This window comes from Lethenteron reissneri, chromosome 48 (genome assembly GCF_015708825.2).
Source record: "Lethenteron reissneri isolate LAM-NWPU_2019-01 chromosome 48, ASM1570882v1, whole genome shotgun sequence".
Classification (NCBI taxonomy): domain Eukaryota; kingdom Metazoa; phylum Chordata; class Hyperoartia; order Petromyzontiformes; family Petromyzontidae; genus Lethenteron; species Lethenteron reissneri.
Window position 1 is genome coordinate 5,904,183 of NC_083826.1, and position 17,069 is coordinate 5,921,251.

The 17,069-nt window shown below is 50.6% G+C and overlaps 1 protein-coding gene across 2 annotated transcripts in view; it reads right to left on the minus strand.

Moving 5' to 3' along the window:
- PRDM12 (PR/SET domain 12) overlaps window positions 1-15,142 on the minus strand; it is a 144,166-nt gene extending 129,024 nt beyond the window's left edge. For both annotated transcript variants that reach the window (XR_009756609.1, XM_061571667.1), the window contains exons 1-3: window positions 13,969-15,142; window positions 2,843-3,051; window positions 1,126-1,281 (exon numbers count right to left, since the gene is read on the minus strand). Coding sequence is in view for 1 of the 2 variants with exons in the window: in XM_061571667.1 (XP_061427651.1) it covers window positions 1,126-1,281; window positions 2,843-3,051; window positions 13,969-14,308 (705 nt within the window). In the remaining variant the exon portion in view is untranslated. The remainder of the gene's footprint in view (window positions 1-1,125; window positions 1,282-2,842; window positions 3,052-13,968) is intronic.
- Between the last annotated feature and the right edge of the window lie 1,927 nt (window positions 15,143-17,069).

Here is a 17,069-nt window from a genome sequence, read left to right on the forward strand (position 1 = left end):
ATTAATTCACCCACCCAGATACCCACTCATTCACCCACCCACTCACTCACGCACATAGCCACGAATTCACCAACTCATTCATTCACTCACTCATCCACTAATTAATTCACCCACCCAGATACCCACTCATTCACCCACCCACTCACTCACGCACATAGCCACGAATTCACCAACTCATTCATTCACTCACTCATCCACTAATTAATTCACCCACCCAGATACCCACTCATTCACCCACCAACTCACTCATGCACATACTCACCCACGAATTCACCAACTCATGCATTCACTCACTCACCCATCCACTAATCAATTTACCCACCCAGCTACCCACTCATTCACCCACTCACTCACGCACATACTCTCCCACGAATTCACCAACTCATTCATTCACTCATTCATCCATTCACTAATCAATTCACCCACATAGCTACCCACTCATTCACCCATTCACTCACTCACGCACATACTCTCCCACAAATTCACCCACTCATTCATTCACTCACCCACCCATTCACTCACTCACCCACTTATTTTACCCACTCATCCATTCACTCAATCATCTCTCTCCATCATCCGTCTTCATAATCTCTCTCAATCTCTCTCCATCATCATCATCTCTCTCTGTCATCTCTCTCCGTCATCATCATCTCTCTCCATCATCATCTATCTGCATCTCTATCTATTTCTCTCCATCTCTCAACCATCATCTCTCTCCGTCATCTCTCCATCTCTCTCCATCATCCCTCTTCATAATCTCTCTGCATCATCTTTCTCAATCCATCTAAATCTCTATCTCTCTCCATCTATCCATCATCATCTATCTCCATCATCTCTCAATCTCTCTTCATCTCTCCATCATCATCATCTCTCTCCATCATCATCTCTCCATCTCTCAACCATCATCTCTCTCCGTCATCTCTCCGTCATCATCTCTCAACCATCATCTCTCCATCATCATCACCTCTCTCTATTTCTCTCCATCTCTCAACCATCATCTCTCTCAACCATCATTTCTCTCCGTCATCATCTCTCTCCATCATCATCTCTCTCCATCATCATCTCTCCGTCATCATCTCTCCGTCATCATCTCTCCCCGTCACTCTCCTCCGCCTCTGCGCCCACCTCCAGGGCCTTGTAGTAGATGCTGTTGCCGATCTGCACCACCTCCAGGTTCTGCTCCTGCTCGTTACGCGCACAACGGATGTAAGTCATCCAGCTGCGGTGGTTGTCCTGGCTCGCGTCCACAAAGTGACGCACCGTGCCATCCTCGTTGAACACCTGGCGAGGACATCGTCATCATCGCGAGTTATGATGGTCATCATCAACATGATCATCATCTACCAGTCGTGATCATCATAAGCGATCGTCAGCCACGATCGTCATCATCGACGGCCATGATGATGATCATCATCTTGTGATCATCATCATCATCATCCATGATGGTCATCATCAGCCATGGTTATCATCATCGTGATTGTCAGGTATGATGATAATCGTCATTCGCACTTCATCATCATCATCATCAATCAGCCACGCTCGATCCACTGCTGGACGAAGCCCCCCGCCCCCCCTCCCCCCCAAGCGATTTCTATTTGGAACAACCTCAGCCAGGTGCACATCACCCTGCGTCAGAGTAAGTCCCCCGGAAGTTGTCACTGCAGAACTGCCGCCGTAATCGTAATTTACATTTGTGAGGCGCATTTCATCCGCAGATCCCACCAGGCAGGAAATAAACAGACCCTGCAGGGCGGACGGTCAGAACCGGGGGGTGGGGGTGGGGTGGTGGTAAAGGAACAATTTAAAGAGGTGAGATTTTTAGAGACGGGACCTAACGAGCCTTGCGAGCGTTCGTTTCTGGAGTCTGGGAGCTGCGATGTGCAGGCAAAAAAAACCATCCCGATCACCCCAGAAAATGAACCTTGACCTGCGAGTACTCAGAATCTGAATATGTAGTTAGACTGGAGGAGGAAATCCGATGAGCTATGAAGCTCTTTTTTTACAGATGTCCGGTAGGGGCGGGTCAGAAAGTTACAGCAACAACAACAATACACAGTAGACAACGCGATAGGAGTGCAAAGTATAGGAAAGTTAAGCAAATAAAATTATATAATTTTTTTAATTAATTTTATTTTACCAGTAAAGGCCCCCTGAGCTATCAGATTTTTTTTTTCAGAAGCGATCTGACCACAGATGATAGCTCAACGAAGTGGCTTAAATATCACGTGGAAATTTATAGCAACCAAATAATCAAAATAATCTAAAGACATCTATCATTAGAAGAAGACGATCCGAAGATATCGGGGGGCCTTGTTGGAGAGTAAACGTGGAAGCGATTCTTGAGATGTTAACTACCTCGCCTGGTCTACAGGAGGTCGTGGGTTCGATCCCGACCCTGAAGCCTGCTGCTGTATATTTGGAGTTTGCGTGTCTCTCTGATCATCATCATCCCGGTGGCTAGAAGATGTTAACTACCTCGCCTGGTCTACAGGAGGTCGTAGGTTCGATCCCGACCCTGACGCCTGCTGCTGTATATTTGGACTTTGTCGAAGTCTCTCTCCCCGTGGTCCCGTTTTTCCAGGTCATCCCGTTTTCCCCTCTACACTTAGAAACACGCGATCAGAGTCTTCGGCTGCTATAAATGTCCACACGATGTTAAGAGACTTTGTTGGAGCTCTCATCTGTGGCCAGGGTCGCTTCTGAACAAAAAGAAAGCTACATAACTGAGTAAAACCTTAACCTGGTTAAAAAAACAAAACTAAGTTTAGTTTATAATTTATCTCAGCCACCCGTAGCAATGCCCCGGTTTCACGGCTCCATCTGGGCACTCGAGCGAACTAACCTCCCACATGAGGTTGTTGTTCTTGAAGATGTCTACACCGTCCGGGGGAATCATCTTGCCCGTGAAAGGTCCCATCTCGGTCCCCTGCTTGATCCAGGTCCTCGTGTAGATGCCCAGGTCTTCCCCGGGCACGGAGCTTGGCGCCACCGTGAGCTCGGCAGGAAGAGCCAAACTCGACATCTTGTCCAGCTTGGCCAAAGTGGCGACTCCTGCGTGACCAACAACAACAACATCAACAACAACAGCAGCAAACATCACCACGGCGCTTGTGCCACGGTAGGTGCACTGAACGGTCCTTCCCCGCACCTCCGATGGGCACGGTTGGCTACGTACGGCGCGAAAGAAGTTCAAGAGACATGCATACTACGTGAGCAGACCAGACAAGATCCCCCATGCAGTCCCAACAGGCTGTTGAGGCAAGTGCTGTGAGCGAGAAGCGCCTGTGAGAGAAGGCAAGGCTTCAGGCCCACAAGTCTGTAGAGGCTATACCGGGGGGAGGGGGGTCTTTGTCTTTGTTATCCCTGCGTGTCCACGTGTGTGTCTGCGTGTGCGTATGGATGGTGATGACGATGATGACGACAACGATGATGGTGATGATGACGACGATGATGATGATGACGACGATGATGATGACGATGATGGTGATGATAACGACGATGATGGTGATGATGATGACGAAGATGATGATGATGGTGATGATGACGATGATGATGATGATGACGACGATGATGACGATGAGGGTGATGATGACGACGATGATGGTGATGATGATGACGACGACGACGACGATAATGACGACGATGATGACGACGATGGTAATGATGATGACGATGATGGTGATGATGACGACGATGATGATGATGACGACGACGATGATGACGACGATGGTAATGATGATGACGATGATGGTGATAATGACAAAGATGATGGTGATGATGACGATGATGACGACGATGATGGTGATGATGAAGATGGTGATGATGGTGATGATGAAGATGATGATGACAATGATGACGATGAAAGTGCAATCGGCGAGTCTCTCTGTCTCGCGGTCTATACACCCTGTAACCTCACTCCGATCCCATGCGCCTGTCACCCCCCCCCCCCACCCCGGTGCGTCACTAACCCTCAATGAAATCGTAATGCGCTTTAATGAGCCGAGACCGTACGATCCACTCTCAGACTCACACATTCACACAGTCTCACACACACTCACACACTCTCACACATTTACACAGTCTCACACACACTCACACACTCTCACACACTCACACAGTCACACACTCACACACACTCTCACACTGACACAGTCTCACACACACACTCACACACTCACTCACACACTCACACACTCTCACACACACTCACACAGTCTCACACTCACACAGTCTCACACACACACACTCACACAGTCTCACACACACACACTCTCACACTCACACAGTCTCACACACTCTCACACACACACTCACACACTCTCACACACTCACACACACTCTCACACTCACACACTCACACACACTCACACACACACTCACACACACACTCACTCACACACACACTCACTCTCATACTCTCACACTCTCACACACACAGTCTCACACTCTCACACACACACACTCTCAAACACACTCACACACACTCACACAGTCTCACACACACTCACACACACACTCTCACACTCACACAGTCTCACACACACACTCTCACACTCACACAGTCTCACTCACACACTCACACAGTCTCACACACTCACTCTCACACTCACACACTCACACATTCACACACTCTCACACACTCACTCTCACACACACACACTCTCACACACACACACTCTCACACACACACACTCTCACACACACACTCTCACACACACTCTCACACACACTCTCACTCTCACACACACTCTCACACACTCTCACTCACACACTTACACACACACTCACACACACACTCACACACTCGCTCGCAACTCTCGCACGCCGAGCGAGTGAGAACGCGGCCGCCCGGGATAATCGCTTTCGGACCACACGGCTGAGCATTCACATCAGCGCCAAGCAGCGCTCAAACGACGGCATTTAAATCCCATTTCATACCTCAAACTCTCCGCCCGTACCCTCCCCCCAACTTCTCTTGTCCCCCTCCTACCCCAACTTTTTTTTCTTTATTTTTAAAGCCCACGTTTTTGTTACAGAAAAGAGCTGCACGCTTTCTCGTCACGAATTAATGCCTATAAATTCACACGGTGCACGCACTCGCCACGTATTGCCTAGAGGAATGCGACCGCCATTCATCATTCCGGCGGGGGGTTAGTGGGGCTTTAAATTATAGATACAAAGGTAACCCGGATAGGCTAACACAAGCTGCTGGGGCAAGTGCCCGTTAGCAGGCGGCTATGAACGGCGCACAATAGGGGGGTTGCGGTGGCGTGGTCAGTATCAAGCCCGGCCGTCTTTGTCTCTCTCATAAAAGTCCTGATTTTGTTTTGTTTTGTACTGATTTAAGGCTGAGTCGACCTACAGCGGGGATGCCCAGGAGAGAGAAACGCAGAAACTCACACGCGGGTCGCAGAACAAATCCCAAGGTGAGTTTATCTTCGGCGCAGAGGTAGGCGGGGGGGTGTAGGTTGTTGTAATGTCATCAAAGCTGTCAAACCCCTTGGTCAGTGCCCGACATCATTACAGACCGAATCAGACCTTACTGGTCACCCCGTGCCCCTACAGAGTGCCATCACAAGGGAGAGAAACACAAACACATTGTTGTTGTTGTTGCCCGCATTGAAACGGATGTACGCCGTGTGGACCTGACAACTCAACTTCTGTTGCTGGGTGCTCTGATTGTTGATGGGGCTGCTGTTGCTAGGGCTGCTGGTGATGGGGCTGCTGTTGCTAGGGGCTGCTGTTGCTAGGACTGCTGTTGCTGGGGCTGCTGTTGCTAGGCCTGCTGTTGCTAGGGCTGCTGTTGCTAGGGATTGCTGTTGCTGGGACTGCTGTTGCTAGAACTGCTGTTGCTGGGGCTGCTGTTGCTAGGACTGCTGTTGCTAGGGCTGTTGTTGCTGGGGCTGCTGTTGCTAAGGCTGCTGTTGCTAGGAGTGCTGTTGCTAGGGCTGCTGTTGCTAAGACTGCTGTTGCTAGGCCTGCTGTTGCTAGGCCTGCTGTTGCTAGGACTGCTGTTGCTATAACTGCTGTTGCTAGGGCTGCTGTTGCTAGGGCTGCTGTTGCTAGGGCTGCTGTTGCTAGGGCTGCTGTTGCTGACTGCTGTTGCTAGGACTGCTATTGCTAGGGCTGCTGTTGCTAGGACTGCTGTTGCTAGGACTGCTGTTGCTAGGACTGCTGTTGCTAGGCCTGCTGTTGCTAGGGCTGCTGTTGCTAGGGATTGCTGTTGCTGGGACTGCTGTTGCTAGAACTGCTGTTGCTGGGGCTGCTGTTGCTAGGACTGCTGTTGCTGGGGCTGCTGTTGCTAGGACTGCTGTTGCTGGGGCTGCTGTTGCTAGGACTGCTGTTGCTAGGGATTGCTGTTGCTGGGACTGCTGTTGCTAGAACTGCTGTTGCTGGGGCTGCTGTTGCTAGGACTGCTGTTACTGGGGCTGCTGTTGCTAGGAGTGCTGTTGCTAGGACTGCTGTTGCTAGGACTGCTGTTGCTAGGACTGCTGTTGCTAGGACTGCTGATGCTAGGGCTGCTGTTGCTAGGACTGCTGTTGCTAGGCCTGCTGTTGATAGGGCTGCTATTGCTGGGGCTGCTATTGCTAGGGACTGCTGTTGCTAGGGACTGCTGTTGCTAGGGCTGCTGTTGCTAGGACTGCTGTTGCTGGGGCTGCTGTTGCTAGGGACTGCTGTTGCTAGGACTGCTGTTGCTCGGACTGATGTTGCTGGGGCTGCTGTTGCTAGGACTGCTGTTGCTAGGGCTGCTGTTGCTAGGACTGCTGTTGCTAGGGCTGCTGTTGCTGGGGCTGCAGTTGCTAAGACTGCTGTTGCTAGGGCTGCTGTTGCTAGGAACTGCTGTTGCTAGGGACTGCTGTTGCTGGGGCTGCTGTTGCTAGGACTGCTGTTGCTAGGGCTGCTGTTGCTAGGGCTGCTGTTGCTGTTCCTCCCTCTCGCTACTTTTCCCACGAACTGCTGCTGATACGCCTGCCACAGCGCGTTACGGCAAGAAAATAAAATGCGTGTGTGTCCATGTGTGTGTGTGTGAGTGTGCAAGTATGAGTGTGTGCAAGTGTGTGTGTGTGTGTGCAAGTGTGTGTGCAAGTGTGTGTGTGAGTGCGTAAGTGACGGTGTGAAAATGTGAGCGCGCGCGTGTGTGTGCAATTGTGTGTGCGTGCAAGTGTGTTTGTGTGTGTGCACGCCTTCACACACACACACGCAAGTGACCGTGTGTGTCTCAGTCAGTGTGTGAGAGCGTGGCGAGCGCGTTAGAATGAGCGTGCGACTCAGTGAGTGCGAGCGAGGAGCGGTGGTGCAGCGGTTAGCGCGCTGCGCTACGAACCCGGCGACCCAAATTCGTTCCCCGCTCGCGGCCACCACCACCAGTGACGATTATCTGAACATCGCCGCTGGGGAGACAAAGGCGGCCGGGCGTGTCTCTGGCCACCCCACCCCCTCGTGTGCCGTGCCGGCCTTCAAAGGTTCCACTCGCACACAGCACTTGCCCCAACAGTCTGTCAAAGGCTACACGGGGGATCTTTGTATTCGTCTTTGGAGTGCGGAGAGATCGATTGGGGAGGCCTTCATCCAGCAGGGGATTGGCCATGGCTGTTGATGATGATGATCAATCGGTTTAAAAAAATTAGCTCTCAGCCGGTTAAATACGGGACAATTGTACTGGCATTACGCCTAGATGATTAACAATGGTTGAAATGTAAAATGCGGCATGATGCAATCGACTTTACACCTCTATCAACATTAGTTAATTGAAGTATAGTAAACATCTCACGCAGACAAAGATCCCCCGCGTAGCCTTTCACAGACTTTGGGGCAAGTGCTGTAGGACCTATTAACGGCACACGAGAGAGAGAGAGGATGGCGTGGGCCAACACCACGCCCGACCGCCTTTGTCTCTCCAGCGGCGATATTTACCACACACCCTGTACCACGTACAAATTTGAGGCTGAGTCGACCTAGGGGAGGCTCGGGACCCGTTTAGAGACTCGTCACTGGTGCTGGCCGTGAGCGGGAATCGAACTCGGGTCGCCGGGTTCGTAGCACGGCGCGCTAACCGCTGCACCACCGCTCCCCATATCTATATAAAAACACACACACCTACATATATATACATGTGTGTGCGTCTATGTATATGTAATCTAGTTATGCGTGCATACTATATATACCTAGGATGTCGGATGTAATGTGCGTTTGTTTTATGTATGTATATACACATACAAACACGCGCCTTGTTCACACACACAAGCTAAATGTCCCCCGTGTAGGCATACACACTGTTGGGGCAAGTGCAGTTAGCGAGCACCTATTAAGAGCGACGGAGCCAGTACTATCCATGCCCGGCCGCCTTTGTCTCCCCGCACCAGGTGCTCATTTAAAACTCGGGCTGCGCGGTGCGCTAACCACTGCGCCACCGCTCCCCACACGCACATCCAATTAGCACGCTTGTCTACGTACGGTGCGAAAGAAGTTCAACATACGTATGGCATATACTATATCTGGCAATGTATTAACACGAATACATATGTAAGTGGTGCTTTTTTTATTAACAGATTGTTATTTTATACAATAAGCTGATTGTATTAGAATTTAAAACAAATAGAAATATATCTGTAAAATCCATTGCGTTACACGTTTTAATGTGTATCACGCAATGATTATAAAACATCAACACATGTTTAACACAAAGGCTTTCGCGACCAATATCATCCATAATAGAGGTTTTTTGGGTTAGATCGAGTCAATATATAAATGTGTCGTTAAACCCACCACCACCCGACACAGCCAGCTAGTAAGGGTTGTCACGTAAACAGAACGTGGCCAATTCGTCACTAGTACAGCACTAGTAGTTGTAGTGTAGTGTAGTGTATAGTGTAGTATACTAGTACAGCACTAATCGGTGTGTTGGAGAGCCAAGCCACAACATTTACAATCTGAGTACGACGTTTCGACAGTAATTACAACCAGCTTCATCAGGCAAGAGCCAGATTTGTGGAGAAATCAACCTGTTTCGTTTCGTTAAATATACTTACACACATGTACACATGTGTGTAAGTATATTTCATTCCACTAAACGCATTTTTAGCGAATAAGTAAAACGGCTCTTATCCCTATAGATAAGCCCCATTCGAATTCCATCTAGTTTAACGAAGTGAACATTATTGTTCAGTTTGCGAGCACCTATTAAGACAAATTGTTCGCGGATGTGCAGCTGTGTTTCTCTCCGCTGTTTCCTGGTCGCAATCGGCTGTTGTTCAGCCGCGATGTCCGACGTTTTTGTGTCGAGCAGGTGCAGCGCATAACGTCGGATATCGTAGGGGAAACGCATCGTTTTACACACACACACGTGTGTGTGTGTGCGAATCAGACGACCCGAGTTCGTTTCCTGCTCACGGCCAACACCAGCGACGATTATCTGAACCGGTCCTGAGTAGACTCAGTAACTGATTTCGATCTGAAACATCGCCGGCCTTAATAGGTGATCGGTAACGGCACTTGCCCCACACGTATGTGAAGGCTATACGGGGGGGGGATCCCTTTGTCTTTGTAAGATCGTGAGAGGCGGTGACCGTTTGGGGATGCCTTAATCGAGCAGTGGATTGGTGATGATGATGATGTAGTGAATACGGGTGTAACAAGTTTAGCAATTGCCCCGAGTTTTAATTGAAAATCCATTCATATGAATTGTTCGCGAGCACCTATTACATACAGCGTGTGCGTACAAAATATACAGTCATCATCTCTAGTTATTTGGCGACCCAATAAACAGAATTTCGCGTGCACGTAACTTATAAATTAGGGATCGAATTGGATAAACGTTACTTGAAATCCGCTTTAACAATTTAACGAGTTTTTGAATCTCTAAATAACAATTTTGCTTTCATATCCATATACTGTATCGTTTTATGCCGATTATATGACGCTCTGGAAAATAACTGCAGTGTTAGCGAGCATCTATTGAGCCAAATACACATAGTTCGTCCATGCATGCGCGTACATGAAATGCACACGCATATATAAAACCAATCACACCACGTTGAGAGGAGGTGGATAAATTACGCTACAGAAGCGGGGGACTGCTGTTATGATCAGGCCTTCATCCAGCAGTATATCGATAAGAGAACTGATGAATCACATTATATATATACACAGACAAAATACAAAGTTCCCCCGTAAAGCCTTAACAGACTGTTGGGGCAAGTGCTGTATGCGAGTAGCACCTACGAAAGCTGTCACGGTACACGAGGGGGTGGCTGAACAGCTCCACGTCCCGGCCGTCTTTGTCTCCCCCAGTGGCGATGTTTACGCACCGCGCCAGGCGCTCCCCCACGCGACCAGCGAGGGCTCCACACTTCACCGCGCACCGAATCGGTGAATCGTCGGTGCAGACGGGGGAGTCACAACACGTGAACGCTGTTCAAAGAAGTGCAACGCAGCTTTGCATCTTACTACCCTGTCGACCCCCCTCCCCGTTGATAGGTGGGCGGGGGGGGGGGGGCGGTGAGTGATCACCCATCCCCGGCCTAAATGCCTGCTTAGCTTGGTGGTAAAATCGTGCGATCACAGAAACTGTGGACGCGGTGGAGAAAGGGGACGAGACGCTATGGCGATGGGAATTGCACGATTCGTATTGAATTCTGACCCAACCCCTCCCCAATCCCATCCTCCTCCTACCCCCCCCCCTTCTCACCCCACTTGCCCCCCCCCCTCCTCCACCTTCTACAAACACTGCCCCTTCATCCGTGCCTTACAGTCAATGAGTATTGGACGAAGCGTGCAGAGCGCCCCAATTAGCGCTATTGTGCCACTTAATTTGTTACTTTTCATGGTTGAAAGTTGGGGATGGGTGGAGAATTGAGGCCTTGGATGAGGGTGGTGGGGTGGGTGGGGTGGGGGGCTAAGTGTTGGAGGGGAAGAACTCTCCGTGGGGGGGCCAATGGTTACTTGATTTGTGTGAAGTCTTTTGGGGTTTTTTCATTGCGTTCAGGATTTTTTTTTTTATCAAAAGTGACCCAGACTGAATGTTGTGGCATCAACGACCACGTTGGCTTTACCCAGACACAGACACGGATCGTACCTTGGATTGCCGAGGAAATCCTACGGGTTTAACTTGGCTGCGTGGAAGCGTTTGTTGTTTTAAAGTCAATGCGAATGGAACGGTGATGAATGGAACGGTGATGAATCAATTGACGTCATTTGTATAAATATGCATCAATACCACTACCACCAGAGGAAGAAAATTATCATCATCGTCGGCATCATCATCATCGCCGCCATCAGCATCATCATCATCGCCATCATCATCGCCATCATCATCATCGCCATCATCATCGCCATCATCATGGCCATCGGCATCATCATCATCAACTTTAGTTGTTTGACCATACTTCACCACACTGCTCAGTGCGGGTTTGTGAAGCGTAGTGGGGGGCGGGTGGTGGATTGGATCAGGACGGATTCAGATGAATGTAGATATCACTCGCCACTGATGTCAGCCCTGGCTCGGGATCGAACTCAGGTTGCCGCCGTCAATACAGTATATAAATGCAGTATATAAATGCAGTATATAAATGCAGTATATAAATGCAGTATATAAATGCAGTATATAAATGCAGTATATAAATGCAGTATATAAATGCAGTATATAAATGCAGTATATAAATGCGGTATATAAATGCAGTATATAAATGCGGTATATAAATGCAGTATATAAATGCAGTATATAAATGCAGTATATAAATGCAGTATATAAATGTAGTATATCAGTGTACATACCCGTACATGTGAATACAAATATACTTATATATGTAAGTGAAATCAAAGATTCATTCCGCTCAGTCGACTGATCAGGCCACGTTCTGATCGTTAAAACTCGACAGATGTGATGACACAACGCGAATTAAAGTGGGAACGTGTCAGACACGTGACGGCAGGACCCTCTTAATGAGAGTCGTGAGACTCGGTGAAGCTTTGTCTGGGTACGAACAAAGCAAAGGTGCATTGAAGCTGCTGACGATGTCATAAAGGACACGCTGTTTTTGTTCTTTATGTCAGTTGAACACGTGTTTAAATGTGAATCAATTTTTTAAAAAATCCAAACATGTCGATGCTGATGTTGTTACAATCCACAGCGTCTGCGGATATCAACGTCTGGAACGGATCACGTTCACGTCGTGATTTTTAGTCCGAAAAAACATAGAAATGTACATACATTTCCCCGGCCACCGTTTTCACTCAATTGCTACCTTTTTTCGCCGGGATCGTAGGCAAAAAAATGTAGGAAACAGAAAGAGACCAAAGTGAAATGGCGAAGGCGGGAGCGAGTTCGCTCCACGTTCGGTGGAGGAACTTTTGGACTCGCTCCAAAGAGGTCGCGTTGAATGCAATCGCGAGCCTTCAATTTGCACTCAGGAACTTGACAGAGGAGGGATACGACAACGATGATGAAGATGACGATGGCGATGGCGAGACGCAGACGTGTGCTATGATCATCGGTTCACAAGTTGATGGGAGACGAGTTGTACAATTTGACAGTAAAAAAAATTGACATCGAAGTCAAATCATTCAATGAAAAATAATAAAATCTCAGCGAATTTTTTTCCCCTTCATATTATTGTATGCGTGGCTGTATGAAATGTATCGATCTTCATTGCTCAAATATAAAAGCGGCTTCCACATTCGTGGTACGAATCTGAAAATGTTTCGCCCGGCTACAGATGTTGTTCTACGGTTGCTGGTGGTGGTAATGTTAGTGCCGATGATGGTGGTGGTGGTGATATTGATGTTGCTCGTGGTGGCGAAATTGCCGCAACGATCGCTGCTGACAATGTAACGTCGCATCGTTATCCCACAAAGTCATCATCATCATCATGGCAGAGAACATCTTCACAGACTCACAAAGAGGCGCACACTCATGTCACCTACAGAGACACACACAGACAAAGAGACCCCTCCCCCCGGATAGCCTTAGCAGACTGTTGGGGCAAGTGCAGGACAAAGACACAGATCTCCCGTATAGCCTCAGCAGACTGTTGGGGCAAGTGCAGGACAAAGACACAGATCCCCCGTATAGCCTTAGCAGACTGTTGGGGCAAGACAAAGACACAGATCCCCCGTATAGCCTTAGCAGACTGTTGGGGCAAGTGCAATACAAAGATATAGATCCCCCGTATAGCCTCAGCAGACTGTTGGGGCAAGTGCAGGACAAAGACACAGATCCCCCGTATAGCCTCAGCAGACTGTTGGGGCAAGTGCAGGACAAAGACACAGATCCCCCGTATAGCCTTAGCAGACTGTTGGGGCAAGACAAAGACACAGATCCCCCGTATAGCCTTAGCAGACTGTTGGGGCAAGTGCAATACAAAGATATAGATCCCCCGTATAGCCTCAGCAGACTGTTGGGGCAAGTGCAGGACAAAGACACAGATCCCCCGTATAGCCTTAGCAGACTGTTGGGGCAAGTGCTGTTAGCGAGCACCTATGAAGACCGTCTTTGTCTCCCCAGTGGTGATATTTTACACACCACACCAGGTACTCATTTGAGGCTGAGTCGACCTAGTCGATGCCCAGGACCGGTTCAAACAATCGTCGCTGGTGTCGGCCGTGAGCGGGAATCGAACTCGGGTCACCGGGTTCGTATCCCAACGCGCTAACCGTTACGCTACCCCTGCACGAGTTGAGACACACACAAGAGACACACACAAGAGACACACACAAGAGACACACACAAGAGAGACACAACAACAACAACTAAGTATCGGTAACGTCACCACGGCGCTTGTGCCAGGCTAGGTGCAGCGTTACGTTCCACGTGAAGCCGGTCGAACCCCCCCCCCCCCCCCCAGCTGGCAAGGAGTTCGCCGGGACAGACCCAGCAGGTGCCACGATTTCGACCGCGGTGCCCTACACACAGCACCCACCTTCTACGCCGCAGACACAGCAACTGGACACGGCTCACCACTCATCACTCACCTCCCGAGAAGCTAAACGGGGGCAGCACGCCGGAGACCATCGCATCGCCGATGCCGCGCGCCGTCTTGAACGCTCCGCTGGATCTCTCGCCGACGACGCCTCCTCCTCCTCCGACGACGCCTCCTCCTCCTCCAACGACGCCGCCGCCGTCTCTCTGCTCGTTGAGAGCGCTGCGCCAGCGGCCGTACAGGAAACTGTGCAGTATGTCCGACGTGATGATCTCGGCCAGGGACGAGAGGCCGGACGGCTTGAGCGAGAGGCTCGGCCTGAACGCCTGAAGTTCGCTCGCCACGGCCTGAGCGGCGAACAGAATATGGGTGGTGCTGGCGAACGTCGACATTGTTTTGCCTGGTGTGTGTGTGTGGGGGGGGGGGTTCTGAAACGAACTAAAATTCGCAGGAGGTCTCACGGATATATCTATAATTTTTTTATTCTTTCCAAGAAGGTGAGTGGGTGGGAGGAGATGTAATTATTTGAGTTGAAGATGGGTTTTTTTTTGGTGTGTGTGTGTTTTTGTTTTAATGTTTGTGCAGTGGCATGCGCGTCTCTGTGTCTCTATCTATGCGCGCGCGTGACTGCGTCTGTGTGTCTGTGTAGGTGATCGCTAATAGCACTTGCCCCAAAAGTCTGTGAAGGCTTTACTGGGCGGCACGAGGAGTGGTGGTTCTCGTCCGTGTCGTTCTGAGTATCTTCCCGGCTGTGTGTCTCTGTCTGACTGCGTCTTTTTCCCGAGTGTCTGTCGCTCCGTATCTTTCTTGGCGTGTCTGTCTGTCTGAATACCCGCCCTGTCTGTAGGTCGGTGTGCCTCTCCGTATCTCTCTGTGAGTGTCTCTTTACGTGTGCCGGTCCTGTCTGTCTCTCTGTCTCCTTTTGCTTACCCGTCTGATTGTCTATCTCCGTGTCGTAAGTGCCTTTATATATATGTGTGTGTATGTCTTCCCGCGGAAGCGGCGGGGGGTGATCTTTGTGTGTGTCTGTCTGTGTGTCTGTCTGTCTGTGTGTCTGTCTATCTGTGTGTGTGTGTGTGTCTGTCTGTGTGTCTGTCTGTCTGTATGCCTGTGTGTCTGTCTGTGTGTATGTCTGTGTGTGTGTATGTGTGTCTGTCTGTGTGTCTGTCTGTCTGTCTGTGTGCCTGTCTGTCTGTGTGTCTGTCTGTGTGTCTGTCTGTGTGTCTGTCTACTTATTGTGGGGGAGTGGGGGGAGAAAAGGGGAGCGCAGGTGGGGGGGGGGCGTCTGCACAGCGCTCGTTCCCCGCAGTGTCGAGTAAGTTGGGGCCCCCCTCTCTCTCTCTCTCTCGATGCAGTTATCATGAGTGGCACAACACGCACCCGGCCTTATAAAGGACTGCCCGCTGACGCCCCCCCACCCCTCCTCACCCCCCCCCCCCCCCCACAGACCCACAGTATTAATAATGGACCCGTTGAAGATCATTGGCGCGGTCTACAAGGCCCATTAATGTCACTCAATCTGTGCAAGCGTGTGTGGTGGGTGGGGGTGGGGGTGGTGGGGGTGGGTGGTGGGGGGTGGGTGGGGGATAGGTGGGGGGGGGGCTGATGTGCTTGGTGGTGAGAGTGGGGTGGTGCCGGTGATGGTTGGGGTAAGTGGAGGAGGAGGAGGTGGTGTAGAGGGAGAGAGATCCTGGAGGGAGGGGTGCGGTGTGGGTTGGAGGCGATGGAAGTCGCTGGAAGGAAGCAGAGCTGCAGAGCCTCCTCCTCCTGTTCGGGATATTTGGAAGAAGGAGCGAGAGAGAGAGATGGTGTGGGGGGGGGGGCAACGAGTGTGGGATGGATGGAGTAGAGTGCCAGGCGGTGGTGGTAGAGCTGCTGCTGCTGCTGCTGCTACTCGTTGGGGTTAGGAGCGGAGTTTGGTACTAAGAAGGGAGCTGGGAGAGGATGGGGGGTGAGTTTGTGGGGTTCCGTTGGGTTGATGGGTTTGGGGCGTAGGCTGCCGAGTGTGCAGGCGGTGCAACTGCGTCAGGGACAACGAGGTTCCGGACGGGACCACCCATTGAATCCCATGCACAAGGGCCCGTGCCAAGCACGCCGCTGGCTCGTATCGTCTAAGGTGAATAGGAGTCGGAGGGGAGGACAGAGGGCTTGGTGGGGTTGGTGGGGTGCACAATGATGGGGCGGAGAGTGGGAAGGAAGCAAGGGGGGGGGGGGAGGTTCGCGTTGGTGAAGAGGAAAGTGATGGGTGGGGGTTGTGGTTTTTTTTTTGGGGGTGGGGGGGGAGCAGGAGGCGTGAGCGAGAGGAGAGAGACCCCCGGCTCCGACACAAAGGCGCATTGGCTCACGCATCATTTACACACGATTAACCGTCTACACCTCCCTCCCTCCCTTCCTCCCTCCCCCTCCTCCTCCTACTCCTTACCCATCCTCGTCTTTCTCCTCCCTCCTCCATGCACCAACTTTTATGCCTCTCCTCCGCCGTTAGAGCAGCGAGATTCCTTCTCGAAACATTGCGGTTGCAACGTGCGGCTCCTGGAAAACTGCAGCGAGTTGTGTGTGCTGTGTGTGTGTGTGCTGTGTGTGTGTGCTGTGTGTGTATGCTGTGCGTGTGTGTACTGTGTGTGTGCTGTGTGTGCTGTGTGTGTGTGTGCTGTGTGTGTAATGTGTGTGTGCTGTGTGTGTGTGTGCTGTGTGTGTGCTGTGTGTGTGTGATGTGTGTGTGTGCTGTGTGTGCTGTGTGTGCTGTGTGTGTGTGCTGTGTGTGTGCTGTGTGTGTACTGTGTGTGTGCTGTGTGTGCTGTGTGTGTGCTGTGTGTGTGTGCTGTGTGCTGTGTGTGCTGTGTGTGTGTGCTGTGTGTGTGTGCTGTGTGTGTGTGCTGTGTATGCGTGCTGTGTGTGCGTGCTGTGTGTGTGCTGTGTGTGTGCTGTGTAATGTGTGTGTGTGCTGTGTGTGTGCTGTGTGTGTGTGTTTTCTGTGTGCTGTGTGTGTGTGCTGTGTGTGTGCTGTGTGTGTGTGTGTGCTGTGTGTGTGTGCTGTGTATGCGTGCTGTGTGTGCGTGCTGTGTGTGTGCTGTGTGTGTGCTGTGTAATGTGTGTGTGTGCTGTGTGTGTGCTGTGTGTGCTGTGTGTGCTGTGTGTGTGTGCTGTGTGTGT